The 27,706-nt window shown below is 43.7% G+C and overlaps 2 protein-coding genes across 3 annotated transcripts in view; one reads left to right on the top strand and one right to left on the bottom strand.

The window, feature by feature from the left end:
• bcap31 (B cell receptor associated protein 31) overlaps positions 1-27,706 on the top strand; it is a 381,037-nt gene that overhangs the window by 298,505 nt on the left and 54,826 nt on the right. The gene's annotated exons all lie outside the window — the stretch shown is intronic.
• abcd1 (ATP-binding cassette, sub-family D (ALD), member 1) lies at positions 497-24,762 on the bottom strand. Of its 2 annotated transcripts, none has more exons than XM_083976017.1 (17): positions 24,620-24,762; positions 22,745-23,004; positions 21,533-21,642; positions 20,238-20,395; positions 19,677-19,864; positions 18,004-18,178; positions 17,733-17,923; positions 15,780-15,960; positions 15,513-15,655; positions 14,131-14,305; positions 12,708-12,802; positions 7,096-7,241; positions 3,893-4,038; positions 3,639-3,723; positions 3,385-3,510; positions 2,462-2,549; positions 497-1,194 (listed from the first exon to the last, which is right to left on the bottom strand). In XM_083976017.1, exons 2-17 carry the CDS (start codon positions 22,871-22,873, stop codon positions 1,078-1,080), a joined length of 2,253 nt encoding a protein of 750 aa, XP_083832143.1. In that variant the 5' UTR covers positions 22,874-23,004; positions 24,620-24,762; the 3' UTR covers positions 497-1,077. The 2 variants fall into 2 exon arrangements, with proteins under 2 accessions (XP_083832143.1, XP_083832144.1); XM_083976018.1 differs by lacking the exon at positions 24,620-24,762 and adding an exon at positions 24,173-24,590.

The raw sequence follows: 27,706 nt of genomic DNA, 5'->3' as shown, positions 1-27,706 counted from the left end.
AGTACTTTCTGTATAGCAGCGAGTATACTTCCTGCTGTTAAAGTATACCAGTAAGAGTACTTGTGACAGATAACTCTCTGCTGTGCCTGATTTCTGATCAGATCATTGATCCAGAGCCATTTAGTGTTTTAGCTGCTCTAAATACATCAGATAGTTGAGTTCACTACTCCAGCTGTCATTCCCTCCTAAACGTCACCTGATCAGTCTTAACAGGTGTGATGATTCATTGTCTGGATACAAGACCTCAGTCCTGATTCACTGACCTGGAAGCAGCTTCTGGACTGAAACCAAGCCAGAAGAAGCTTCCCAGTGATTTTGTGAAGGCTACTATGACAGAAATGTTGGGACTATTTTAATATCAAACCACATAAATGTCTGTCTGGAGAATGTAGAGAAGTCCAAGTTGTCCCTCGGTGCAGTGTGGAACAAACAGTCCTTTGATGTGACGGTGAGGAGACCAGACAGAACATGAAGCAGGAACTGGAGACACAACGTGTTTCTGTGATCAGACTCTTTTTATTCCTCCTTTGTTTTATCTAAATCATTTGTGAGTTTAATTTAAAAAGCTTGACACAGACATCGATTATTATCATTTTCTACTGAACAAAGTTCAAGACATTTTCATCTTAACGGTATCACTTTATCTCTTCAGCAGCAGTTTATTGATTTAATGATAAACTGATTGATTATAGTCATTATAATATATATATATCTATATAATAATAATAGATATATATATGATTTCTACATAAAACATTTGATTGTATAAACAGTAACAAACAATGTGATTTCTGGGAGGATTTATGGACATGTATGTGGGACCTGACTGCAGAGGTCAAGTCCAGTAGACTAGACCAGACCAGACCGGACCGGACCGGACTGGACCAGACCAGACCAGACCAGACCAGACTGGACCAGGCCGGACCAGAGGGATAAAACATGGTTTCACATCAAACTTGTGTTTAACATCAGTTTCAGTCACATGACTGCCCTGCAATGTGTTTCCATGGTAACCAGTAAAAGCAGCAAACGTCTTCCATCCCAGTTGAAACTCATGAGAGAGCCTCCTCTTCATCTTCACTCCTCCTCCTCCTGCCTCCCCACACTCTCCCCCAGCAGGGCACACAGCTCTGCCAGCCTCTGCTGCACCTTGGGAATCCCCGACAGCTGGTTCTCCAGACGCTGCTTCTCCTCCTGACAGAGACACCAGAGACCACAGACCAGTGAGACCACAGATCAGTGCAAAGAGACCAGAGACCAGGTAAATGAGAGTGAGCAGAGAGATCAGGGAGACCAGAGGACCCACAAGTTAAAGTCCAGTCTTGTCCAGAGGTGCTGATTTAATCTGTGAAACTAAACTAATGATCAACTGCATCCTGCAGAAACAACAGGTCACATGACACAGTCTCAAACTGTTGATTGGCTGTATTCAGTCTCCCCACTCCAAACTTTGCCCTCACACACACACACACACGCATCATGCATACCGGAGGCGTGTTGTTGTGCATCTGGTGGTTACCATAGAAACCGGAGCATCTGCAGAGGCAGCGTTCGGAGGGGTCTGCAGGTCAGCTGAGGAGCTTCAGTTATTTTAACACGTGATTCACTGAAACGGATTGTGTGTGTGTGTGTGTATGTGTGAACCCTGAGATCCAGATTCAAACGAAGCCGCCTCTTCAGCTCTTACTAGAGACCGGTCCATGTTGGGGCTGGGAGACATGGTCTATTTGTAATATCACAATATATGAAGGTTATATCAATTGAAGATTTCCATACAGGCATGGTGATCCATCCCTTTGACTCATAAACACACACACTCCCTGCTACGTTTTGTGATCTAGAGCTTCAGCATCTTTCACCGGTGTGCAGCTCCCAGCCAAAAAAACACACAGATAGTCCCACTGATAGGATGCCAGCAACATTACATCCAACTGACACCTTTAACCAGCCCATAGTTTCAATGTCTGCACTGATCATGACACAGACATGAGAAGAATGCATGAAGTTAATATTCTTAGCATTTTAGCAGCTGCACAGAGAGACAGAGGAGACCACATGTAGTAGATGATCGCAGCTGAAACTCAGCCATGGTTATAATTATATTATGCTAATAATAACACTGTAGGGCAGTCCTTTCCTGATGTGTTTTCTCTCTCTCTCTCTCTCTCTCTCTCTCGCTTTCTGTGTGTGTGTGTGTGTGTGTGTGTTGCTCTGAACGAGGGCTAATGAAAGACAAGGGAAATTAAACTGGTTAAAACAAAGCAGCGACACAGCTGGCTCATCTGCCTCCATCTTCACTCTCTGTTTCTGAAAACAACTTTACATGCTCTCCACTGTTTCTCTCACACACACACACACACACACACCTCCCCAGCTGGATCAGGTCCGATTGTTCCGACCCAGAGAAATGTTCTGGGCTCATATTAGTGGATGTCTGTGTCAGTGGGTTTGGTTTAAATACCTGCAGAGAGAGACGGGTGGAGGCATCCAGAGGCTCAAACCTCCATCCTCCTTCTCCATCAAACTGGAGCAGGTGAGAGTGGTACTTCCTGTCAGACAGAGGAGGAGAAGAGGAGGAGGATCAGGGTGGGGCAGGGGAGAGCAGCCCAGAGCTCTGCTGCCCCCCGCAGGAGGGACAGACAACTACTTCATGTTTCTTGAAGGGAAATTGAAATAACTCATTATCTACTCCCCCTCATGTGGACTAAGGGCTGGGAGAAGTTTCAGAGTCCTCCGTGGCTTCTCTGAGTTACAGGGGGTCTCGGCGTAGCAGTGCATGTCCATATAACGGTTGCAAATGGATACCAACTGTCTCTGTAACAAAAAGACACACCAAAAAACATCCAAATACCTCCATGCTGCTCGTATGTAATGTCCGTCTTGTATTGAAGCCCCGAAATGCAAAATTGTTCTGAAAAAAATTAAATAAGTCTATATTTCAAGCTTGTTTGCAGCGGAAGCTCCTCTTCCTGGACTTATTTAATTTTTTTCGGAACAATTTCGCATTTCGGGGCTTCAATACAAGACGGACATTACATACGAGCAGCATGGAGGTATTTGGATGTTTTTTGGTGTTTCTTTTTGTTACGAAGACAGTTGGTATCCATTTGCAACCGTTATATGGACATGCACTGCTACGCCGAGACCCCCTGTAACTCAGAGAAGCCACGGAGGACTCTGAAACTTCTCCCAGCCCTTAGTCCACATGAGGGGGAGTAGATAATGAGTGCAATTTCAATTTTGGGTGAACTATTCCTTTAATATCATTGATATGCAGGTCAAACAGACAACTGTGTGTGTGTGTGTGTGTGTGTGTGTGTGTGTGTGTGTGTGTGTGTGTGTGTGTGTGTGTGTGTGTGTGTGTGTGTGTGTGTGTGTACTGACCACAGTGATGGTCTGTGTGTGATTGACAACAGAGTTATCCCAGCATCCTTTGCAGCCTGGAAGATGCTTCCCTCCACGTCGATGCTGATGGCGCTCGTGCACTCGTCCAGCAAAGCGTACCGCGGGCTGGGCGAGAGACATTCACACCGCAGGGAGAGAGAGAGAGAGAGAGAGAGAGAGAGAGAGAGAGAGAGTCAGATACTGAGGAGCTCAGAGTCCAGGACCACATGACACTCTATAGACTGGAACTTTACCGGTGGTAGAACATGCGAGCCATCCCCATCCTCTGCTTCTCTCCTCCAGACAGGACGTCTTTCCAGTCACTGACAGACTCCCAGCCTGTCACACACACACACACACACCACAAGACAGAGACAAGCAGACTGATTCTCTTCTGTGATAACATCAACACTGAGGTAAGAAACCTTAACATCAGAGACGGTTTGACGTCCACTGTTCATGTTGTTTGGTGTGTTCATGAAGTCTCAGACCCGCCACACAGACTGACCTCCCTCACGGTCCAGGATGTAAACCAGGTGGACGGTCCGGAGGATCTCTTCCAGATTAGAATCAGTGATCCCTCTCTGGACCATCTCCTCCACTGAGTCTGGATAGATGACCTGGTCCCTGAGGGTCCCCTCGGACATGTAGGGCCTGCACAGGACACAGACCACATCACTACTACACTGCTGCAGGCAGACCACCCGCTCCCTGATGGTTCCAGATGACAGAGCTCCATCAGAACTGATGCCAATCAGAAGCTCAGCTGAGCCAACCAACTCTTTACCAATGAAGGCAGCACAAACTCCCTGATGCAGATGAAACAGACAGGTGGGATACAAGTGAAAAACGTATTTCATCTTCTCCCTGATCTACTCTACTTTATGTTTAATTGTGAACTTCTGTTTTTGCCCCCCTGTATGGAGTACAGTGGAAACCACTTACGCCAGGTTCACACCGGACGCGGAAGCGCCGTGAAGCGAAGCGGCCGCGGAAATCGCGTGCGAGCCGCGTCCCTCCAGTTCACACCAGACGCTGATTTCTCCGCGGCGGTCGCGAGCGCCTCTGCTCCTCAGCTGTTGTTCACTCACATTCAGAGCTGTGTTTTTTACATCATGGATAAGTAAATAACCTCATATAATTATAACACCATGTGCTGTGGGTCAAACAACTCCCTGTACTTCACTTCCAAGATTAATTTCACGTCCTCCTTCACTTTACAACTCGTCTCTGCCTCTCTCTCTCTCTCTTTCCCTGTTTGTTTGTGTGTTTTGACCCCCCCTCCTCCTCCCTGCAGCCAGCCCACTCCGTGTCTCCCTATCCTGTGTGTGTGTTTTCATCTCTCTTGCTCTCTGTTGAGAGTCTGACAAATATAAATACAGTCGCATTTGTCAATCGCTGAATTTTATTTTGAAAAGTGTTTTATTTTGAAAATTGATCGGATTCTCTCGTTGTTTCATGTGTGACTTCCTGCCAAGATTGACGCGATTGCTCGCGGCTCGCGCACAAAATAGAACAGACGCCGAAACGATAACTGCACGGCGCGAGCAATCGCGGCGCTTCGCGGCGCGTCGCCTCTGGTCTGAACTACACAACCTGTTAACTTGGGCGCCGAAGGGAAGCGGTCTCCGTTCCACGGCGCTTCGGCGTCCGGTGTGAACCCGGCCGATCAGGTTCACACCGGACGCGGAAGCGCCGTGAAGCGAAGCGGCCGCGGAAATCGCGCGCGAGCCGCGTCCCTCCAGTTCACACCAGACGCTGATTTCTCCGCGGCGGTCGCGAGCGCCTCTGTTCCTCAGCTGTTGTTCACTCACATTCAGAGCTGTGTTTTTTACATCATGAATAAGTAAATAACCTCATATAATTATAACACCATGTGCTGTGGGTCAAACAACTCCCTCTACTTCCAAGATTAATTTCACGTCGTCCTTCACTTGACAACAACTCGTCTCTGCCTCTCTCTCTCTCTCTTTCCCTGTTTGTTTGTGTGTTTTGACCCCCCCTCCTCCTCCCTGCAGCCAGCCCACTCCGTGTCTCCCTATCCTGTGTGTGTGTTTTCATCTCTCTTGCTCTCTGTTGAGAGTCTGACAAATATAAATACGGTCGCATTTGTCAATCGCTGTATTTTATTTTGAAAAGTGTTTTATTTTGAAAATTGACCGGATTCTCTCGTTGTTTCATGTGTGACTTCCTGCCAAGATTGACGCGATTGCTCGCGGCTCGCGCACAAAATAGAACAGACGCCGAAACGATAACTGCACGGCGCGAGCAATCGCGGCGCTTCGCGGCGCGTCGCCTCTGGTCTGAACTATAGATTTAGTAATCCACCGCTTTTATGGATCAAAAGACTTGGGAAAGAATCATTTCTATACAAATGCTGTTAAAATAATGTGTTTATATATATATATTATAGTGTTCATTTTTGGTCATTATATGAATGAAAACATGTGCAAAAACTATTTTAAAACTATGTGTAGGCTATTCATTTTATTTCTTGCTCCCATGATTCCTTGCCGGACTTCTGCTTCTGCTGCTAGCTAACGTAAATGAGTCGACACCAGCTGTTCAATAAAAAATAAGAAATAAGTCTGCTGGGTCGCCAACCTGCACTACGGACATACAGTAGGCCTACTGTTGTTTACTAAATTGCACAACAACGTTAAAGGCAATTGCCTATTTATCATTTTAATCACAGTAGGCTATATGTTACTGTGCTGTATTGTGTAGAGTATTTTAGTTATGTCTGCGCAGTAATTTAACTTGCACCGTGCCTCTGGAAAAGCATTTGAAACGACTGCACCATGTTTGAAACATTAAATAAAATTGAGTAAATGCTGAAGCTGAAACCATACAAATGGCATTTAGATGTTTTTCTGCATAAAAATGAAGTGAAATAATAAAAAATCGGTTATAATAGTTGACCGCTTTTAGTGTCACATTGACTCTGGACCCACATGATCACTATAAGCGGTTTCCATTGTTTTCGTATGTTGGAAGATGAAATGATCTCTAAAAAACATAAAGTTAAACATGAAACACTATCTTTCACTATTTTAATCAACATCAGTGTATCATTTTTCTTTTCTACAGTTTCAGAGTGAAAGAGGGAAACAAAGCAGCAGCTGCAAAAGAATGGGAAACCCAGGAGACTGGAGCTCTCAGAGAACTCTGACCAAGGTATCAGACAAGATTATTTATGATTTACACACTGTGATAGTCTCCAAAGGGGGGCTACTAGCTACTAACTATGCAGGGTGAACAAACCTTTTGCTTTCCTGTCATTTTGAAAATGAAAAAGATGAAAACAAAAGAAACATAATATTGTTTACAATATAAATGCTATGTGTCATCTGTAACTTTATGATTTTTGGAGATCATTCCATCTTCCACTTGCTGAACTGTTCACATTAAGAGACATTTTGACCCAGGGGTTTCCAGACTTCTGCATGCCACTGTACATACGAGATACAAAATGCTGATGGGACAATGTTGTCTGGAATCAATTAAAAAAAGTTAATTACAAACAAAATAGAAACAGGCAGGTGGGTCTGACAGGACCGACCGTCCACTGAGAGGACTGCCACTCAGTTAGAGAAGTGCTGGAATGTGTGTCCACTGTCCACTGAGGACAGCTGTCTGTGGAATAACAGCTGAACAGCACAGCAGTAGGACTCCTAGAAGCAGCAGTGGTAGTAACAGTAGTAGCAGTACCTCTGAGGGATGTAGAACATCTGTTGTGGTTCTGGACGGTGCAGGACTCCTCCATAAACCGGCCACAGACCACTGAGGATCCTGAACAGAGAACTCTTCCCACAGCCGTTTGGACCTGTGATCAACACATTCATCCCCTCATCCATCTGACACACAGGGACAGACACACCTTAATACACACTGATCTGACAGATTAGATCTTTTAATGACACAAGATGAAAAGATGATGTGCTGTTGTTTCCACAGCTGGAAGTTTAGTGGTTGCTATGGCGCTCTACTGGTCAGTTTCAGGCCTGTATGATGTTTTATGAAGTTACTGGGGTTTCAAAGAGGTTGCCACAGTGTTTGAGCTGGTTGCTAAGACTGCAAATGTCAGTAATCAGTCAGTAATTCAAATCAAGGCCACCAGGAGGTTTGACTGGAACTAGGGACATATTAATAATAGCAGATATCCAATAAAATGCTGCCATAATCCTCAATAACAAATATCGCACCACAACAAAAACAGTGTGTGAACACAACCCACACACTTATGTGAGGAGCTGAGGCTATGTTAGCCCAAACAAGTTCAAATCAGCCTGAGATGGTGTTAGTGAAAACAAGCTGGCATTAGCCCACTGTGAACTTTGTGTGTGGAGCATGTCTGTCACAGTTCACACAGTAACAGTTCCATATCAGGACAGAAACATGGTGACCACACAGTGCTGATAAGGAGAGAACAGATCTGACCTTCTGTCTCTGAGCTGCTTACATCTGTCTGAACACTGAACAGTCCCTTTTTGTTGGTCGTCTAGAACTCGTCTGATAAAACACTAAGTTTCTCAATAAACCAGTCATGCATTGTTTCCTTTTTAAAAGGAGACATATTATGGAAATGTCATTTTTTAAAGGCTCTTTAACATATATTTAGGTGTTTGTCTTGCCTTCCGGCCCCAAAATGTGAGAATTGACAAAAAAAATCTGTAATTTTCAGGCTCCCTAGGTTGAAATTGTCTGGCAATCAAATTTGCATAATCCCACCCCTACCTGGTACCAGTAGAAGGGGCGGGGCAAGCAGTGGTTCATTTGCATTTAAAAGGATAGACACTGAAACCAGCTGTTCTGAACAGGGCTGTTTAGAGAGGATGAAAAGAGCTGTGATGTTTGATCCTTGGAGGATTTTGACCAAAGCATGTCACAGACATGTCTTTAAGACACCTGGGAACTATTTTAATTTGTGGAAAAGGGGCAGAATGTCTCCTTTAAGTTGTGATTGGAGCTGTTGCTGCAGCTGCTGCTGTCACTCCATACTGTGCCTTCCTCTTCCTCTTCTCTTCCAGTTTGATATCAGGAAGAATCACACCTGCAGTACCTACCACATCTACACTACCTTCAGTGTCTGTGCTGCTGTAGAGAAACAAGTGCCGCCACAGTTTCAGCATGTTGACATTTACTCAGTGGAATCCTCGACTGAAACTCTTGATCTGGGGCCCTCGCACTGGTTTGCTTTTTTTGCAAATAACTTTCTATGAAGTGTGGTTTCTGTGAAAAGTGGAAAGAGCAATACCCTGCAGCAGAAGAGGAACAAAGAGCCAGAAGAAGCATACAGTGCAGGAGAACAGCTACAACCTGACTACAAGCCGAAGAAGTCGAGAGACAACAGGCAACCTGACGCCTGACTGAGAGAAGAGCTGCAGTTTTCTTCAGATCCTGGTCACTTTGTTCTTTAAACACTTGTGTTTTGACCTACTGGCTTTAAACACATGTCACTCAGTGAATGGAGCTGGAGTACAAAGCCTCGGCCACATGACAACAGCTGCTTGTACATATGGAAACAGCTAAAAGCTCTACGAGTAGCAAAGTAAGTAGATGTTGAGTTTAGACTGCAGGACTGTGGAGTGCTGTGTGATGACTCAGACTGGCAGAAATACACACTGTGGTTCAGATTATAGATCAGGGGCCGTATTCACAAAGAATCTTAAGGCTAAAAGTAGCTCCTAAGGGCCGAATTTAGGAGCAACTCCTAAAAAAAGTGGGCGTGTCAGTCTTAAATTTAGGACTCCTAGTTTTTTAAAATAAGAGTAATTCACAAAGTATTTTATGCCTAAAAGTAGCTCCTAAGTCTGGGAGAGCTTAAAAGTCCTCGTGAGGACTCCTAACTCAGTAAGACCTATTCACAAAGAATCGCAAATGGCTGCAGCCAGGCAAATGTATGGAGGACTGCGAATTGCTGCAGAGGGGGGTGCTGGAGCACCTGCCCCTTTGCCCTTTGATGCCCAACGTGCCTTTTTGTCGGTGTTTTTTTTTTTTTTTTTTTTTTGGGTCATCTACAACATTTTCGCTATAAAACGGGAGTAGTGACGGTGACGGACTGTCCAATATAGGCGTCACAACGGTCGGACCGAGGTAACTGCGACTGCTGCGATGCAGTCATGCTGATGTGAGCCAAAAATATTTTTAAAAAGTTGCTGGGTGCGCTAGACACACACATCTGTTAGTAGTAATAGCTCATGTGATAAGGCTGCTCGCCCAGTAAACTAAACTTATTGTTAGTCTGGGTTCAAATCCTGCTATAGGCCACAAATGTGGGTAATGCATTTTCTTTTCTCATCATTATTATGATCACCATATAGGGCTGTCAACGAATGTGAAAATTAATATTAAAATGTGGGAAGAAAAAAACCCAGCGGCTGCTTTGCGAGTGGACGCACTGACCCTCATTGCATTTGCACAGCGTCACACTGCAGAAAGTGAAAGTGAGACGCGACAAAAACTGTAGCAGAAAGATGCAGATGGCAGAGAGACAGACAGAGAGTTCAGAGCCCAACTTGGCAGCAGAGAGAGTGGTTTGGACTCGAAGCAGTCTAAAAAGCCTCGTCGGACCTGACGGCAAATAAATAAATAAAAAGTGGAGCGGAGCGGCCGGCGGCGAGGAGGAGGAGAAGGAGGAGGGAGGAGAGGGGGGGCGCCGCCGGCACTCAACAACCAATCACCGTGTTGAGCGCCTCGAATTCGTGCACGAGAATTGACGTAATCCATAGCAACGGGGCGTCACCAGGGGCGTGACTCTTAGTTTGCTCTTAGTGATTTATCCTTAGTAAGAGTAGGTCTCAGCGGCTTTGTGAATAGCTTTTAAGAAAAAACTCCTACGTAAAAACTTTTAGTGCGAGTTAGGAGCACTCCTAGCGGTAAGATAAAATGCTTTGTGAATACGGCCCCAGATCCATATTCATCCGTCTGTCAGTCATACATCAGCTCAGTATTGATTCTATCTGTAGCACGTCTCCTGTAAACTGTCGTCCCACACCAAACAGGCCGATGAACCGGTTCTCTGAAATTTTTCCGACTCTGCAGGTGACGACACTGTGAGAAAAGCGACCAATCAGAGAGCAGCCGCGGCAGCCGAGGGATCAGAGGTCGAGAACCAGACGAGAGAGAGGATGTTCTGTTTCCATCAATGTTCCTCTTCTTCTTCTGTCATGTTTTCATCTGCTGAGTCTGTGCCACAAGAATTTCACCCTGTTTAATCCCTCTGTTGTGTGTCTGTGTGCGAACACACACACACACACACTCAGTCAGTGTTTCAGTAATGCTAATGAGCTGAAGGCTCTGCTGTGACCTCTGACCTCAGTCAGATGGAAACACTGGTGAAAGAATAGAGACTTGAAGGGCCCAATCCCAGTGTCCCCCCTAAGGGCTAAGGCTTGAACCTTCACACACTTGATTGACGTCACCTGGTGTGTAATATTTATTATTGTGTGTTTGGGAACATTTTTCATTCTTCTCTTTGCTTCATGTTTGTAAATAAAACAATAATGTTGAATGAGATCTGATGAAAGCAGGTTTATAATAATCATCCTTGTGTCATAGGACAGATAACTCCTCACAGCTCTGGCTCTGGATCACCTTAGCTCTGTATTTATACTGTCATGTACTGCCGTTTTTCTTGTAAAGCTAATGCTAGGGTTTGTTCCTTTCATGCTTGTCTGCTCACGTTCTCCTATTTCATTATTTGTTCTGTTTTATGGCCATTGTTCTCCGCTTTTTTTTTTTTAAACACTTCCGGGAAACCGTTGCTGAGCGTGGCAAACCAGTGTTTAATGTCACTGTGTCAAGTCAGTTCAACAGCTTAGGGTACAACTCTTAAAACCTGTTGTCAAGGTTGCTAGGCGACAGGAGCTGCACTTTGTGATGCCAGCGGACACAGCTGGTGACAATGAGCATAAATCCTCCGCGGACCACATTGTCTGGTTTCACTTCTGCTTTTTATGAAGGGGCCACACCTGTACTGGCTCCAGGGTGTGGCCCCTGGATCTGGACACAGTGAGGGGGTGTGTGTGTGTAAAGGGCTCAAAATGTCTCCTTTGGTGGGGGTCCATAATGGTTTAACAGTGAGACAGTGCTGAGCATTCACAGATTCACAGCAGTGACCACACTCCACACCGCAGTAACATTATCTCTACCCTCATACATGCAGCAGAGCTGAAATAGCAGCTTGTTACCAGAGTTGACAGACTCCAACAGTGACACCCTGTGGCACCCAACACACACTGCACACAGACAGCTGCACGAGACTGCAGGTAAGAGATGGATTAAAGGGACTTGGAGCAGGATTTGTGAAAGAATACACATGCATTTTAAGTGTTTTAATGCTAATGGGTGATGAAGAGTTCAAAACCCCCAAAAAAACAAATGCCCCCCCACGTATCTCTCCATGGCCTTGAACAGGCTTTGTGCTGCATAATGCGCTGCAACTCTTGGTCCGAATTTCCCGCGCACAACATTGGTTTGCCAGACACATTTTAGATGTGTGTCAAACTAAGTTAAAGGGTTAGATAATGTAGCAGCTGTGACTGGACAGATAGAGAAGATACCATACCTCTGTGTACAGTTTAAACAGGTGTGTTTGAGCTTTTTTACCTGCTTTTATTGCTCTTATTTACAGTAACTACAAGTGTAGTTCATGAACTTGACTTGGCTCTGCCGTGACGCCCTGTTTGTGTGTGTGTTTGTGTCTTGAGCCTGTGGAAGTTTTTTTGAAGCCATCTAAGTAAGAGAGGTGTTACCCTGGCCTCAGCTCTGTGTGTAGATCTGGTGGTGCAATAACATAAAGCTGAACCTCTGTATTACTGTAACCAAAGTTTATAAAATGTTAGACTCCATAATTTTTTATTCATAAATGGACTCAGTTGTTCAATCAGTTCAAATAAAATCTAAGATCGTTCATTAAGAACAATGTCATTTCTTTGTGGGCTATCAGCCCACAAGCTTTTTCCTGCTGCAAACTATTGTTATTCTATCGTCTCTACAACAATCATGAACCAAAACCACGAGTCCCTGAACCAGCACAGACCGTGTGATGAAACAATAATTCAGTTCTTTCTTCATAATGAGGTTTTCTTTGTTTCTCTGGCACTCAACTAACAAACAAGAAGACATCAGTACAGTGTGTGCCCAGTGTTTCAGTTGGTTATCTCTAGTTTCTAATGTGTGTGTGTGTGTGTGTGTGTGTGTGTGTGTGTGTGTGTGTGTGTGTGTGTGTGTGTGTGTGTGTGTGTGTGTGTGTGTGTGTGTGTGTGTGTGTGTGTGTGTGTGTGTGTGTGTGTGTGTGTGTGTGTGTGTGTGTGTGTTACCTGGATGTTGAGGCTGGACACCACCACGTCTCCAGTGGGTGTGATGATTGGCAGGTCTTCGCAGCGAATCCCGTTCTCTGCACTGATCACCTGACCTGTTCATGACGACAATATAACAGACAACAAAACAATAGTTACTGACCAATAACAAAACATCAACATGACAACAATACAACAGCAACAAGTTGTTTCCTCCATCATGACATCAAGAGCCATAATGTGAGAATATAAATGAAGTTAAATGTTATGTAAATGACATTGTCTATATTTCCATTCTTTGTACCAGACAGAAATGTTTAATGTGTTGTTAATGTGTTTGCATATTTGATGTAAATGCTCCTTCAGTTAGTGTCATGAGTGGATTAATGGGAGCAGTGTTATAGCGATATAACTTCATCTTTTTGTTTCAGTAATATTTTTTGTGGGGATTTTTATGCCTTGAATTGATACAGTAGGATAGTCAGAGAGAGACAGGAAACAGGGAATGACAAGCAGCAAAGGGCCACAGGGGGATTCGAACCAGGGCCAGCTGCAGTGAGGATTATAGCCTCTGTATATGGGGCGCCTGTTCAACATCCAGTAAAAAAAATCTTAACAGAATGACATCTCCTGCGGTTCACATCAGACTTCGTTACTGTTGCTACAGCTCATTAGTGTCTTCTTTGACATCTAAAGCTGAGACACACTACACCATTTTCACACTCGTTGCCCATTTAGAAAAGATTTGGAGTTCACATTAACCGACTGGCTTCAGCAGATTTTTATGACTAGTGATCACACACTTAACAACTGAGCCAGATGAGTGATCACAGACTACACCATTTGTCAAACCAACTGAAGGCACCTGAACGCACCAAACTCTCATGACAGTGCCAGTCTCAGTAGTGTAGATGTGCAGTCATTTCCACAGTTGCGTTAGTTGAGTTATCAGCCTCCTGCCCACACATACTACAGCGGCTGACCACCTGCTAACTGCCTGTTAGCGTAAGTGATTGTTGCTAGGCAACCATGGCAACACATTCTACAAAGTGTAAACAAACATGGACGACATACGGCTTGCTGCTGCTGACCTCCTTGTATTTATTGGCTGTGGGCGACGTGTTTGCGGTTGGGTTGGGACCAGTTCAGACTCACCTTAAAAATTTCAAACATGTCTCAATTGCTACGACTGAAGTCGGGCAGCATCTGTTTACCTCACACACTTGCCGATTTGGGTTTGAACAGATGAACAGATGAACTCGCCATGCCGACTGGTGCAGACTAGTCCCGACTGTGAATTGTGGGTAGAATCGGGCAAAAAATCGTGTAGTGTGTCCCCAGCTTAAAGGGACGGTTAGCACGATGTCTGAAAATTCACCACTGAGTCTGTTTCACCACTGAGTCACCATCAGGCTATAGCGCTACCGCTACAAGCTCCACCCACCCCTGATCTGCAGTCGGCCACAGACTCTCTGACCGTGCTGCACCACAGCTCCGTCTACTGCCGGTGACTCCTTCTCCTCTCTGTCCGCAGAGCGACGGTAGACCCCCTGATTCACGTCTTCAAACACCTCCAGCATCTCAGAGACACGAGCTGTGTAACCAGCCAGCTCTGTCACCTGGAGAGGTAAACACACAGTTTAATCACTGAGGAGAGAGGACAACGTTAGGAGTAGGGATGGGTATCGTTTAGGTTTTTATCCGATACCAGCACCAAACCAGTTCTTTTGATATGGTTCCGGTACTTAGACGGTGCTTAAAGAATGGTGACGTGAAAGTTGAACAGAATATTCATTTAAATAATATAAATACAACTTAGACTATGGAGAAAAAAAACAATATAAAATGCCAGAACTATCATAATAAAAACAGCAGTGTATCAAAACCAGCAGCTTGTGTGGATCAGTTTTTTTTTCTTGCCATCCATTTGGATCGCTCTCCACGAATTGGCACACAAGTGGTCCGCGGATAAGCTGATGAAAAAAAAGTTGTGCGTGTACTGTGATAAAGGCGCACCGCCGCACCTAAATATACAGGTACGGTAATTAAAAAAGAAACAACAACTCCGCTCGTACCGGCTCTAGTCGCACACAAGGGGGCAGTTGTTGGTCTGAGAAGTGAAGCTCACTTCCGCGTTCAAAAAACTGCAATCCCCTCGGCTTCCTCTGGGGGCTGGTGTCAGAAAGCAGCATTCTCCATAGACCCCCATGTTAAAATCACCGACTTTACATCCTCAATGAACATGATCAAAGCCTGGTGTCGTCACGTTTTTTGGTCTCAACCGATAGTTTCTACCCCCGCACACACTCTGAGGGGGGTGAATTTTTTTTTTAACTCTACCGTTTTACTGTTATTAGGTTAAAATTCTGGCCAATTAGGGCGCGGAAACGTTGAGTGACAGGTCCGAGCAGCTCCATGGACAGCTGCTTCGAGGCCAGTGGGCGGGTTCTCGGCCGGCCAATCCAACATGGCGCCGTTCAGGCCGGCATATTTGAGTCACAAAAACAACTCCCCAAAACCAATGGGTGACGTCACGGGTGCTACGTCCATATTTTCTACAGTCTATGGTCGCACACAACAACTTACATGACGACACATGTAGTGCCGCGGCGCTGACGGACCTGGTGGAAATTGGGGGTAGGTTTAATTATAAACTCTGTGGCACCTACGGAAAATCTGTGTTTTTTGCGCTTTTCAGTCTGGTTACTACCGTTTACGTCGGTTCTGCTTCCATTATGGTACCAAGTATCGTTATCCATCCCTAGGTAGGAGGAGGAAGAGGAGGAGGATATGTGTATGTGAGGAGGAGGAGGAGCTGGGGGTCACCTCCTTGTAGGAACTCATGATTCTCTCCACAGCGTCGGCTCCAGCGTTGAGGAGGTTTCTGGCCGTGGTGAAGGCCTGCAACCTCTCACTCACCAGCTCCTCCTCCTTCATCTCCATGGCGGCCTGCTTCACCTCCTCCGAGTCTGCACGTCACAGGGCAAAGGCCACGCAGCACCAGAGTTATCACATGATTACGGTGTCTGGTTTTTGTTAAACATGCTGGAGTAGCAGGAACTAGTGCAGAGAAACCTCTGTCAGCATGTTTACCATATTTAGAATATCCTGTGGCGGTGATGATGGGCACGGCGACCATCACCAGGCCGGAGGCGCTCCACACATACTTCATGAGGAACTGTTCCAACATGACATACCAGAGTCGCTTCAACAGGATGTGATGGATCTGAGACGACAGAGACTTGTAGCTTCTCTGCAGCTGGGCCATCTCCACCTATGGAACAAACACACCCCTACATAAACACCACACACATCTCCACCTACTAGTAACACACTCCATACACAGTTCAATTCAATTCAATTCAATTTAAGGTGAGACAGGTGAATAGGGTAAACATAAACTAACAGATACCACCATGAAACTCCCAAGTTTATCACTTACATTAATTCCGGTCATTTTAAATAACGTTCTACAGCTCTAGGTCCCAGAGTGCTACCATCTGAAAAGACCTAAGAAAAATATGTGGAGCCCGGACCTAGCTCTCCTCCTGCTAGCTGCGCTACACTGCAGTTAAACAGCAAAGTAATGGGGGCAGAACTTTAAAACCGTGACTTTGGCCTCTATTATGCTCAAAATATCACTAGACATACTTTGCAACATCCACCAGTGCCTTACCACACAACACTGTGCATAAACTCTGTTATATGAGAGAGCAGTGCTACATGTGTGGTCGACTGTCGAGCTGGGGACTGGTTTCCATATCAATGAAGAAGACTGCTCCTCATCTGTATATTCTGGTTCGATAAACACGCACGACCATCAAATTCAAAATGCTCTCCTTCTTCCACTTTCTGCACCGATGCAGACTGGGCATGCGCTCGACAGTCGACTAGTAAGGTCTACCAAGGAAGCCAGTATGAACAGAGCTACGTAACAAAAACACACATGTAGCACTGCTCTCTCATATAACGGAGTTTATACACAGTGTTGTGTGGTAAGGCACTGGTGGATGTTGCAAAGCATGTGTAGTGATATTTTGAGCATAATAGAGGCCAAAGTCACGGTTTTAAAGTTCTGCCCCCATTACTTGGCTGTTTAACTGCAGTGTAGCCCAGCTAGCAGGAGCAGAGCTAGGTCCTGGCTGCACATATTTTTCTTGGGTCTTTTCCTATGGTAGCACTCTGGGACCAGGAGCTGTAGAGCGTTATTTAGAAAATGACCGGAATTCTCCTTTAAGACAAATATTTTTACATTTCAAGTTTTGTCAAATTTTATGTTTAAATATGTAAATGAGGCAATATCTGATTAAATATGTGCAAATGTGCATACATTTCTGAACAATGGATAAAGCCACTTTCAAAATTCTTGTTTTATTTTGTTGACATATTAGAGTCAGAAGTTTTTACAGAGGGGATTTTGGATATCCCTTTTAACACCTTGTAAATGAGAAAATACTGTCACCAGCCCTAAAATATCTAATTTCGTCATGTTTTTAGGGATAAAATGTTGTATAAATCAGGCTGTGAATGATATATCAACAATCCCCTCTGTAAAAACCTTCAGAATATAGACAGGAATAAAACTGGAAGGTTTGGTTTCTGTAAGTGCTGCTGAAGTGGAGATTTTGGGGTTAGAGTCTGAGGAAAAACTCATTTTGAGAAAACAGCCTTTAGAGACTTGTACTGTAACATTCCATAGATTGTTATTGTGAATCGTACTTTTACGATTGGTTGCAGATATGGAGCAAATGACAATTTTCTGACCCCATGACATGACATGGGTCAGACAACAGGCACAGCACAGTGTGTCACAGTAGCATGTTAACTTTAGGAGAAATCTACTGATGAAAGAGACTAAATGAAGTGAAATAACCACCTTAATGTGGATTTTCTACCATTTCTTTTGACCTTTCTGAAAGAAGACATGTTAAGGGAAATAAATAGCCCAAAATCTCAAAATTGATCAGTGCATGAACAGTGTTTTTGCCTGTGGTGTCTCGTCTTAAAACTGCAGCGACATGTTGTGTCCACCAGAGTCGTCCTTACCCTGTGTCCTCCATAGAAAGCGATCTCCTCAGAGTTGGTAATGATGCGTGAGTGCATGTATCTCAAGTCTCCTTTCCTCTTCGCCTCCTCGGCCACCAGTTTCCCAAACCGAGGCGAGCAGGAGCGCAGGACCTTGGCGGTGAGCACCACCACCAGTCCGGCAATGACCGACGGCCAAGTGGTGTTTGCTCCTGCAGGATGGAAGTGATCTTTGAACACTCAGACCTGTCGTGTGATCTTCATGAGTGTGAACCTGGGAACGCCGACTCACCTTTAGAGTGGGCGGTGCGCAGCAGGGTGTAGCAGGTGACCACCACGTCCAGGATGGGTTTGGTCAGGTTGGAGTAGAGGTGAGAGACGGAGGCTGAGAACATGACGATGTCCTCGGTGAGAGACTGATCGGGGTTGGACAGACGAGTGTCCATGTTACTGACACGGTAATACGTCTGCAACGACAGAGAGGAAACAGCTCAGACACGTGTCGCAAGGGACTTCCTGCTGAACACGTCGTGACCACGCCCATCAGTTCTGTGTCCAGGTACCAGCATGAAGCTACAGTGACACTTGCTGGATTTACCCTGCAAGGTCTGTGTGAGACTGGTGGACCCGAGAGGGGGCAAAGCTTAAATCTTGATCTTGGCAATCTTGGTAATAATGATCAGAGGAATATACAGTGGCAAGAAAAAAGTATGTGAACCCTTTGGAAACTCCTAGTTTTCTGCATTAATTGCTTTGCTTTACAGTTTGTTTATCCAGGCCTCCTACAGGATGATGTCAGGGTGGCTCCACCAGCTGAAACTCAGTAGAAGTTGTGTGATGCAGCAGGACAGTGAGCCTAAACATCTAGATCATCTCGAGTAGCTTAAAAAAGAAAATCCAGCTTTGGGAGTGGCCCAGTTAGAGCCAGACCTGAATCCAACAGGGATGCTATGGAATGACCTCCAGAGAGCCGTTCACACCAGACATCCCATAATAACATGGCTGAGCTGAAGCAGTTCTGTCAGGACCAGTGGTCCAGGATTCATCCTGAGTGTTGATCAGTTGTGATCTGCAGCTACAGGAAACGTTTGGTTGAGGTTGTTGCTGCCAAAGGAGCTGCAACCACTTATTGAATCCAATATGTTCAATAAAGACAAAGGGTTCACATACTTTTTCTTGCTACTGTACGTGTGTGTGTGTGTGTGTTAGGGCTTTGACATTTGCCCAAAAAATCATATTCAAACTTTGTTTGTTTATTAATATTACTGTAATATTCGAATATATTCGAATATTTATTGATAATATATAGGGGTGCGATCGGACCGTATAAGTTTCGTTTTCACTGTTGTCATGCATGCGCTCTTCTCTGTGTGTGTGTGTGTGTGTGAATGCCAATAAGAAACAGCGCTATGCGGAGATGAATGAACGGATGACATGCGGCGGTGGTGTATTTGCGACAATTAAAAAAAACAAAACAGCTCGCCACTCCTAAATGAATGTAGAGGAAACACTATTTCAACTTCTCCCTCCGTGGTTTGTATATATCTATGGTAGCACCATAGACTGTAAAGGGTCGCACTCACAGTGAAGACGTGTGAACAGGCGTCAGGCGCTAACGACGTAATAATGTCATAAGTACAGGAGCCCCAGGTGATCAATGCTAATGAGCTGGCGTTTCACAACTTCCAAGAGGCTGAAAAAAGCCTCAAATCTGGATTGAAAACTACATTTTCAGGCAAACACATTTACCAAAAATAATGCTTATTACAGGTTTGAATATTTAGAGCTGCCCTAATATTCGTTCGAATATCACTTTTTTTTTTTTAATTCAAATTATAATCGAATAACGAAGTTCGATGTCAAAGCCCTAGTGTGTGTGTGTGTGTGTGTGTGTGTGTGTGTGTGTGTGTGTGTGTGTGTGTGTGTGTGTGTGTGTGTGTGTGTGTGTGTGTGTGTGTGTATAACCTGGTTGGTAAAGTACAGCTGGTAGGCATGGTTGACCAATCGGCTCCTAAAGTTGAGGGTCAGCCGACCTTCCAGGAACCTGATGGTGCTGTTAATGAACGTTGCAGGGATGGCAACAAGGAGCCATTTAAAGAGCTGCAGCACAAAGGCCCGAGGATTCTTCTGGACAATTGTCTTCACTATCAAACCTGAAACAATCAATGGTATTGATTATTGATGCTCTGCGTATGCGCAGGAACACATGTGACGGTAAAGACAGATACAGACTGATACAGATACAGATAAAGACTGAGACAATTACAGACATAGACAAAGACAGGTACAGACAGAGACAGACAGACAAAGACAGACACAGATCTATGGCACAAGTACAGACAGATAGCTACAGACAAGCAGAGACGACATGTACAGACACACAGAGTTAGAGATAGACGCAGGCAGGCAGCTACAGACAACGACAGACAGATAAAGACAGTTACAGACAGATACAGTTACTAATAGGTACGTGCACACACAGAGACAGGCACATACAGACACAGACAGGTAGAGACAGCTACTGACCATCCAGAACAGCGACATAGATGGACAGGAAGGTCCTGGACATCAGAGTGACAGAGTGTAAAACCAACAGACCGACCTCTGGACACAGTAACCGTGGAAACAAGAGCTTCAACAGACGAGACAATCTGAGGACAAACTCCCTGTTCACAGCTGGAGACCTGAGGACAGAGACAATTGTCTGACTGGGTTCATCCTACAGTATAGTCTGAGGCTATGAGGCTTCTTCATCTGGTCCTGTTGTCATAGCAACAAGTCAACTAACCCAAACTGTTAAAGCCCCAGTATGTAGGAATTCCTCCCATCTAGCGGTGCGGTTGCATATCTGAATGTATTCTTGATGTTGCATTCACGTGAAATGGGGCAGACGTCAGACAGACAACAGACGCTGCATGTAACAGGATAAACAAGCATCTATGTAAACAAGTGGTCCGCCAGCACGAGGCAAAACAATACAGGCGTGACAATATGTTGTCATGGTGATGTCGTATTGTTTACCTGACCCACGTTTTACCGTCTTTCTCTGGTGGAGTAAAATGACATCCGGTTGGTTTGCCGACGGCCGTCTGCCTGACTGCACCTGAATGCAACACCAGTGCCTCCGTCCTTCCTCACACTACACAGTGGTGACAGTTTTAACAGGCGCTACCTGGAAAACTTTCTCCCCGAGCCAACAGCTCCGGTGAGTTTCCATGGTTACCTACGGTCACGCTGCCACTCAACGTAAAAAATGGCGATGCAACATGGCCGCCTCGGTTCCGTGCGCCCCTTGTATATTTGTAACGACTTGTAACAACTCATTCTAAGGTACGAGAAAGCTTTCATTTGTATGCGGGTTTGATTCGACATCAGTGAAATACGTGAAAGCAATATTAGATTTTTGCTAATAAAAAGCCAAATAAGTTACATACTGGGGCTTTAAAGGCACAGACTTTCTGATATCTGGATCAAGGCCCGGTTATTTAGACTCCATATAAACTCATTCTCAGTGAGTTTTCCTTAAATTAATGATGATGTCATTCACATCTGATCTGATCTCACTATCAAAACCATTCATATCAGATGTGATGAATCAACTCCTCATTAGTCAAACCACATGTAAAGAGCATGGTCCAGAGTCTTGTGCCATGGATTAGGGTTGGCAGCTATTGAGGTCAGTTCTCATTACATCACCATGGTAACTGCTGCACACACGTATAACAGCTTCTTCATACTTGCGTCATGTTGTATTTTTCTTAGTGATATCCTGGTTGCATGCCACAGTTACACAAACATATACACACACGCACACACCACACCTGCTGTCACTCTTCTTTCTCTTCTCTGTGCTGTTTTCTACAGAGTTGGAGGGGCTGGCCACACCCACAGGGAGGTTAGTTCCACCCAGCTGTTTACCTGCTGCACTCCTCTGAAAACATAACAAATATACTCTGAGTTAAAGGGATAGTTCAACATTCTCTCCTATTGCCATAATCCCTATAGTCATAGCAGTAGGTTCATTACCTTTAATTATCAGTGCATGTTGTTTTGAGATCCATAGGACAGAGACGCAAGCTGCTCAGCGAACACAATGGAGGTGAATGGTACAGGTCCCCTGTCCCTCATCAAACTCATCAAATACACAATCCAATAACTCTAAAACACTCTTGTGGACAAGTTGTGACCTGCACATTCACCACGCTATCAAATAATCATGAATAATTATGTAAAATTACCACACATGAAGCAAATACTCTGAACTGCCAGTGTAAAGCTCCAGCATGATATGTAATGTAAATGATGATATGATAGGCTATGTCAACATTTTTCATTTTATATCAGACACAACACAAAAGATGTGTATAAATGAAAAATAATGTGCACAAGTAAAATAAAAATATAAATTATGAACAACCAAATTATTAGGCAAAGAGGTGAATTTAATTTCAATCTAGGCCTATTTGAATGTCCGGCCCCCAAGGTGTCTGTTGAGAAAAATTCTGGCCCTTCGACAAATATATTTGCCTACCCCTAAATGTCCTGTTTTGTTACATATTTCTGGAAACTGCATAACTATGCTGTTGTGTTACATTATGCCAAGAAGCCACTGCATAAGAAGCTCATTCTCATTCTCCTGTTTCTATCAAATTACACCCCCACCCCCCAGATCGGGTTGGGGGGCGTTCCTCAGGGTCGATCAAAAATATGCAGGGGGTCCAGGACCCCAAAAAGGCTGAGAACCACTGGTGTATTTGACGAGTTTGATGAGGGACAAGGGACCTGTACCATTCACCTCCATTGTGTTCACTGAGCAGCTCACGCCTCTGCCCCGCCGATCTCAAAACAACATGCACCAATGATTAAAGGTGATGAACCTACCTCTATGACTAAAGGGATTATGGCAATAGGCGAATTTGCCAAAATGTTGAACTATCCCTTTAACCACAACGTGTGTGTGTGTGTGTGTGTGTGTGTGTGTGTGTGTGTGTGTGTGTGTGTGTGTGTGTGTGTGTGTAGGTTTATTTCCTGACCTGTATCCTTCTCCAGACATATGGGGATAATTTTTTGAGGGCGTAGGCGGCAAGAAGTACGGCCGTTAACTTCCTGAGTCTGGAGCTGCGCCTCAGCTGAGCTGGTAGCTTCTGATAGGCCGACTGCATGCTGACAGCCAGGTGACAGGTGACCAATCAGGGGGACAGAAAAAGTGGCGCGTCACAGAGGGGGTCCAAACTGGTCCCAGAGAGATCCACTGAGACAGCAGGGTCATGGAAACAGCATGCTGACTCTCAACCTGCAGAGAGAGAAAATGAGAGAACTTCTTGTGACATCATGCTGAGTGAAGAGTGAGGACACGCCTCCTTCACAGCAGCAGCCAATGTGTCCTTGTGTTGTCATAGGCTCTGATTATCTTTATATTTATTACTGATGAACAGTCATTTAATCAATTCTGATGTGATAATGTGCTTCAGTGCCTTCCTGTGATAGGCCAGTTCACTGTAGTACCTTACTGTAGTATTTCACTCACTGTAACTACTTGCAGTTTTCTGTAGTACTTTACAGTAGTAGCATCCCCTCTAATTCTACTTCAATGGAGTTAGCCTACTTCACTATGACTGAACAATATGCAAAAAAGTTATATTTGTGTGTTGTTGTGTTTATGTAATGGTTTCCACTTCCTCCTCGAGTATATAATCAATTGTCAAATATATCAGTCGACATCAGTTGTTGGTTGTAGACAACAATAAAACATCAGTCACATTTCACACTATTCTTTAAGCCAGTGGTTCTCAACTGGTGGGTCGGGACCCAAAAGTGGGTCACGGACCCGTTCTGGATGGGTCGCGGACAGCTGGTCAAAAAAGTAAATATTTAATGCACATCTGATGTTGGACATGTCTTTTATTTTGAAAATTAACTTATTTTGAAAGGCACACGAGACACGTGAACACACGCAGTTGTAATGCTCCTCCTCACTTTCTTATTATTTGCTCCATTTGCTCTGAATGCAAAGATATCAGTTTCTTATTAATGTGGCCTGAATGCAGTGAAAATACCTTGTTTTGTGGGTCTTTATTTTGTGCAATTTGATATTTATTCACTTTTGTGAATATGCTCTGAATGCAGAGATGCATTACAAGTCAAATATATCGTTTTGTTGGTCTCCATTTTGTGCAGTTTGATGTTTTTTTATTCACTTCCGTACATGCAGTTGTCATGGTCCTCCTCAGTTTCATTCATGTGCCCTGAAATGCACTTTGCTCAATAAAGAGCAAAATGAGTTTTTAAAGGCTTAAAAAAAATCTTGGTTTGAATTCTATAAAAGTGGGTCGCGACTTAATGACCGTGGGAAAATGTGGAGCCCAGAGTGAGACTAGTTGAGAACCCCTGCTTTAAGCAAAATATATTATCACAGGTCAATTGTTAATATTATTGACTGATTAAAAAATAAGCAGACGTACCAACTCTAAAATTGTATCGGACACCTGTGAGAACGGCAATGTCCCGTGTCTCCGCCCGGTCCTCTGAACCCACTTTGATCCCAGCAGACGGTTCTTCTCACGGCTGACCCCGGTAGACCCGGGTCCGTCGGTCCGGTCAGTTAGCTCCGGTGACAGTTAGCTCCTAACTGTTCGGTAAACAGTGCGTAGCAGCCGGCTAACACCACGTAGTTACCGTCACACATAAAAGCGTTTTCTCTAAATATCTGCCGACCGTTAAATCCTGGTCCAGGTCCGCCGTGTCGACATTGGACCGCGGGCTAAAGTTTAACTCGGGGTTATTGGTCCCGGCAGCTAACGGAGGGATGCTAATAAAGCTAGCCGCTAACAGCAGGAACTTTGTTGTTCCTCTGATGTGAACATGAAGAGTGTAACGGTCTGAACCGGTTTTTGAGGTCCGGGTCTTACCAGGACACATGAAGTGTGACTCCCTACGCTCCTCCTCCGAGTCTCTGTCGCTTTACTTCATCTTCAGCCCGGTTAACGGAGTTTCAAGTAGCGGGAGAAAGTTCAGCCTGTTTACCTGAACGGACCGGCCGCGTCCCACAACTCCCTCCTCCTCTCCTCTCCTCCATCCTATGTCCTACGCGGTGACCTTTCATTCCTCGGGACCTTGTTACAAGCTGGAGCTAGTGGTAAACAGCTGTTAACTGTTAGTAACATGGTGTTACCTGTTAGTTACCACCCGTTAACTCCCACAGCCTCCATATGTCAAAATTGTGAGCTTTTTATTTATTTATTCATATTCTTTTTTTTTTACTTTTTTTTTATTTGCATCCATGGAAATTGTTTTCTAGATGAATAATTATTTGCTCAGAGTTTGGTGTGTGTGATCCATAGACTGGGTGTGATCACATAGGCTACTGTCTTGTCCTTTATATAGCCTAGATATCTAAAATTATGTTTTAATTAGTCAAAACAATGTTATAGATACCCATTATGACATTAGTGAAAATTAATTTTCCAGTCTGGTAGGCTACCTGAGAAAGGTCAAATTCCGCCTGGACATATCCGTGATAATAAAACATCTGTAAAATCGCTCAGGTTCACTTTTTTACCATCTAGTAGCTACTTTTGCACTGTTACTCGTTTATGGAAGAGGATTAGGGCCACTGTGGGGGGGGGGGGGGGGGGGGGGGAGTGAGAATAGGGAGGCCGGGGATGGTTGTAACATCATCACTTTTACCAATAAGGGATAACATTAGAGTTATGTGATTAATATCATATGTACCCACTCACTCCCTGTCATTGCATGTGCATTTGCATGGCTGTGTCAATAAGTGTGTAGGTTTTACAGCCACATTTTTTTTTTAATATATAGTCCAGGCAAAATAGCGTTTTACGACAGACTAATTGTCACAGAAGGTTTTTCACCATACATCATTTCTATGAGGTGTCTAGAACAACATACTAAAAGTCCTAAGAAATCCTAGTTGGGGAAATATGTTTAATTCGCATCATTATTTACTGTATAAGTCTATGGTGCTGACAACAATACACCCCAATGGGGCTATTTTTTTCCTTTACTCCTATCACAATGAAACTTTACATGATGAAAGTATCCATGAAATGTAACATTTTTTGTATTACACGTTTCTTTGAAAATTAATTTGAATATGCAAATGAGCCTTACACTAATCAAATATGCCCAAAATACACCCGAAAAGGCTTCTTTTTTTTCCTTTACTCCTACCACAATGAAACTTTACACAATGAAAATAGACATTAAAAGTAACATTTTTTGTATTACAAGTTTCTTGGAAAATGAATTTGAATATGCAAATGAGCAATAAACTAATGGAATATGCCCAAAATACACCCGAGTAGGCTTATTTTCTTCCTTTACTCCTACCACAGTCACACTTCACACAATAAAAGTATACATGAAAAGTAACATTTCTGTATTTCAAGTTTCTTGGAAAATCTATTTTAAATATGTAAATGAGCTCAAAACTAATTGACTTATGGCCAAGAAGCCATAAAGCCACAAGCAGCAACAGGGGCCAAATAACTAACACATTCCATTCAATAAGTTAAAGTAACATTGCAGTTTTTTCGGCCTTAAAATAATGTTTCCAGACTCATTGCAATGGTTCCAACTTGAAACTTGAAATACAGAAATGTTACTTTTCATGTATACTTTTATTGTGTGACGTGTGATTGTGGTAGGAGTAAAGGAAGAAAATAAGCCTATTCGGGTGTATTTTGGGCATATTCCATTAGTGTATTGCTCATTTGCATATTCAAATTCATTTTCCAAGAAACTTGTAATACAAAAAATGTTACATTTAATGTCTACTTTCATTGTGCAATGTTTCATTGTGGTAGGAGTAAAGGAAAAAAAGAAGCCTATTCGGGTGTATTTTGGGCATATTTGATTAGTGTAAGGCTCATTTGCATATTCAAATTAATTTCCAAAGAAACTTGTAATACAAAAAATGTTACATTTCATGGATACTTTCATCATGTAAAGTTTCATTGTGATAGGAGTAAAGGAAAAAAATAGCTCCATTGGGGTGTATTGTTGTCGGCACCATAGACTTATACAGTAAATAATGATGCGAATTAAACATATTTCCCCAACTAGGATTTCTTAGGACTTTTAGTACGTTGTTCTAGACACCTCATAGAAATGATGTATGGTGAAAAACCTTCTGTGACAATTAGTTCTATATTTGGGTCCAAAATGAGCTAAAATGCCTGGACTAATAGCCTATTTTGGACCAAGTCTAAATTTTGACTAGCCTATCGATACTGTTGAAGTTTGAATTAGGTAACTTGTATAAGATGAAAGAGCAGGTTCCTAGGTAAAATATGAGTCATTTCATTCATGTTTATTTCAAACCACCATGCTGGTACAGCTGGTCAAACAGTGACTGACAGGGGTGGGGATGGTTGTAACACCTTTTACCTTTGTTGTTTTATCAAGTGTCACTAAGTGTCAACCATCTTTCCTGGAATTATAGCCTACATGAATTAGCTGCTTCTGACCTCTTGTTGAAGGTTTCCATTCATACATGTTCACCTTTCATCTGTATTATCAGAAGATGTTCTTTGAGAAGCTTTCTAATGTTAGAATCCACACCACTGTCACTGTTCCTCATTAAACCATCAGTGATGAGTTCTTTTTGTTCATACTGAACCATGGAAAGATGATTTAGTGTTGGAACATGCACAATAAACTTACATAAATGCATGTTTTTTTGGTTTGGTCTTAGTTTTTAGTTTTTAATCTCACTGTTACAATTGACCCCATGTTGTGTTACAACCTATGTAGTGGGGTAGGTTGTAACAGTGGCACTCCTTGCATTTGACATCAAATTGTGAATTCTTTGATATACTTTGAGAAATTTAAGGCACTGCTATTTGTAGTGGACAAATGAGGGTACTCTGTGTCAAAATTTGAGAGTCCTACCATGAACACTATGCAAGTTATGGGAGCTGAGACAAAAAGTGTTACAACCATCCCTGGTCAACAAAAACCCTTTGGTTTTT

Source organism: Trachurus trachurus (genome assembly GCF_905171665.1).
Source record: "Trachurus trachurus genome assembly, chromosome: 7".
NCBI classification, from domain to species: Eukaryota; Metazoa; Chordata; class Actinopteri; order Carangiformes; family Carangidae; genus Trachurus; species Trachurus trachurus.
Note: the sequence above shows the minus strand (reverse complement) of the source record. Positions and strands in the feature narration are given on the sequence as shown.

Excerpts from the sequence above, each read along its gene's own strand:
- abcd1 (XM_083976017.1), bottom strand. The coding sequence starts at position 22,873 with ATGCAGTCGGCCTATCAGAAGCTACCAGCTCAGCTGAGGCGCAGCTCC. Across the intron at positions 20,396-21,532 it reads AGAAAGAAGAGTGACAGCAG|GTCTCCAGCTGTGAACAGGG; the intron begins GTGTGGTGTGTG and ends CTCTGTCCTCAG. Across the intron at positions 18,179-19,676 it reads AGCTGTACTTTACCAACCAG|ACGTATTACCGTGTCAGTAA; the intron begins GTTATACACACA and ends CTGTCGTTGCAG.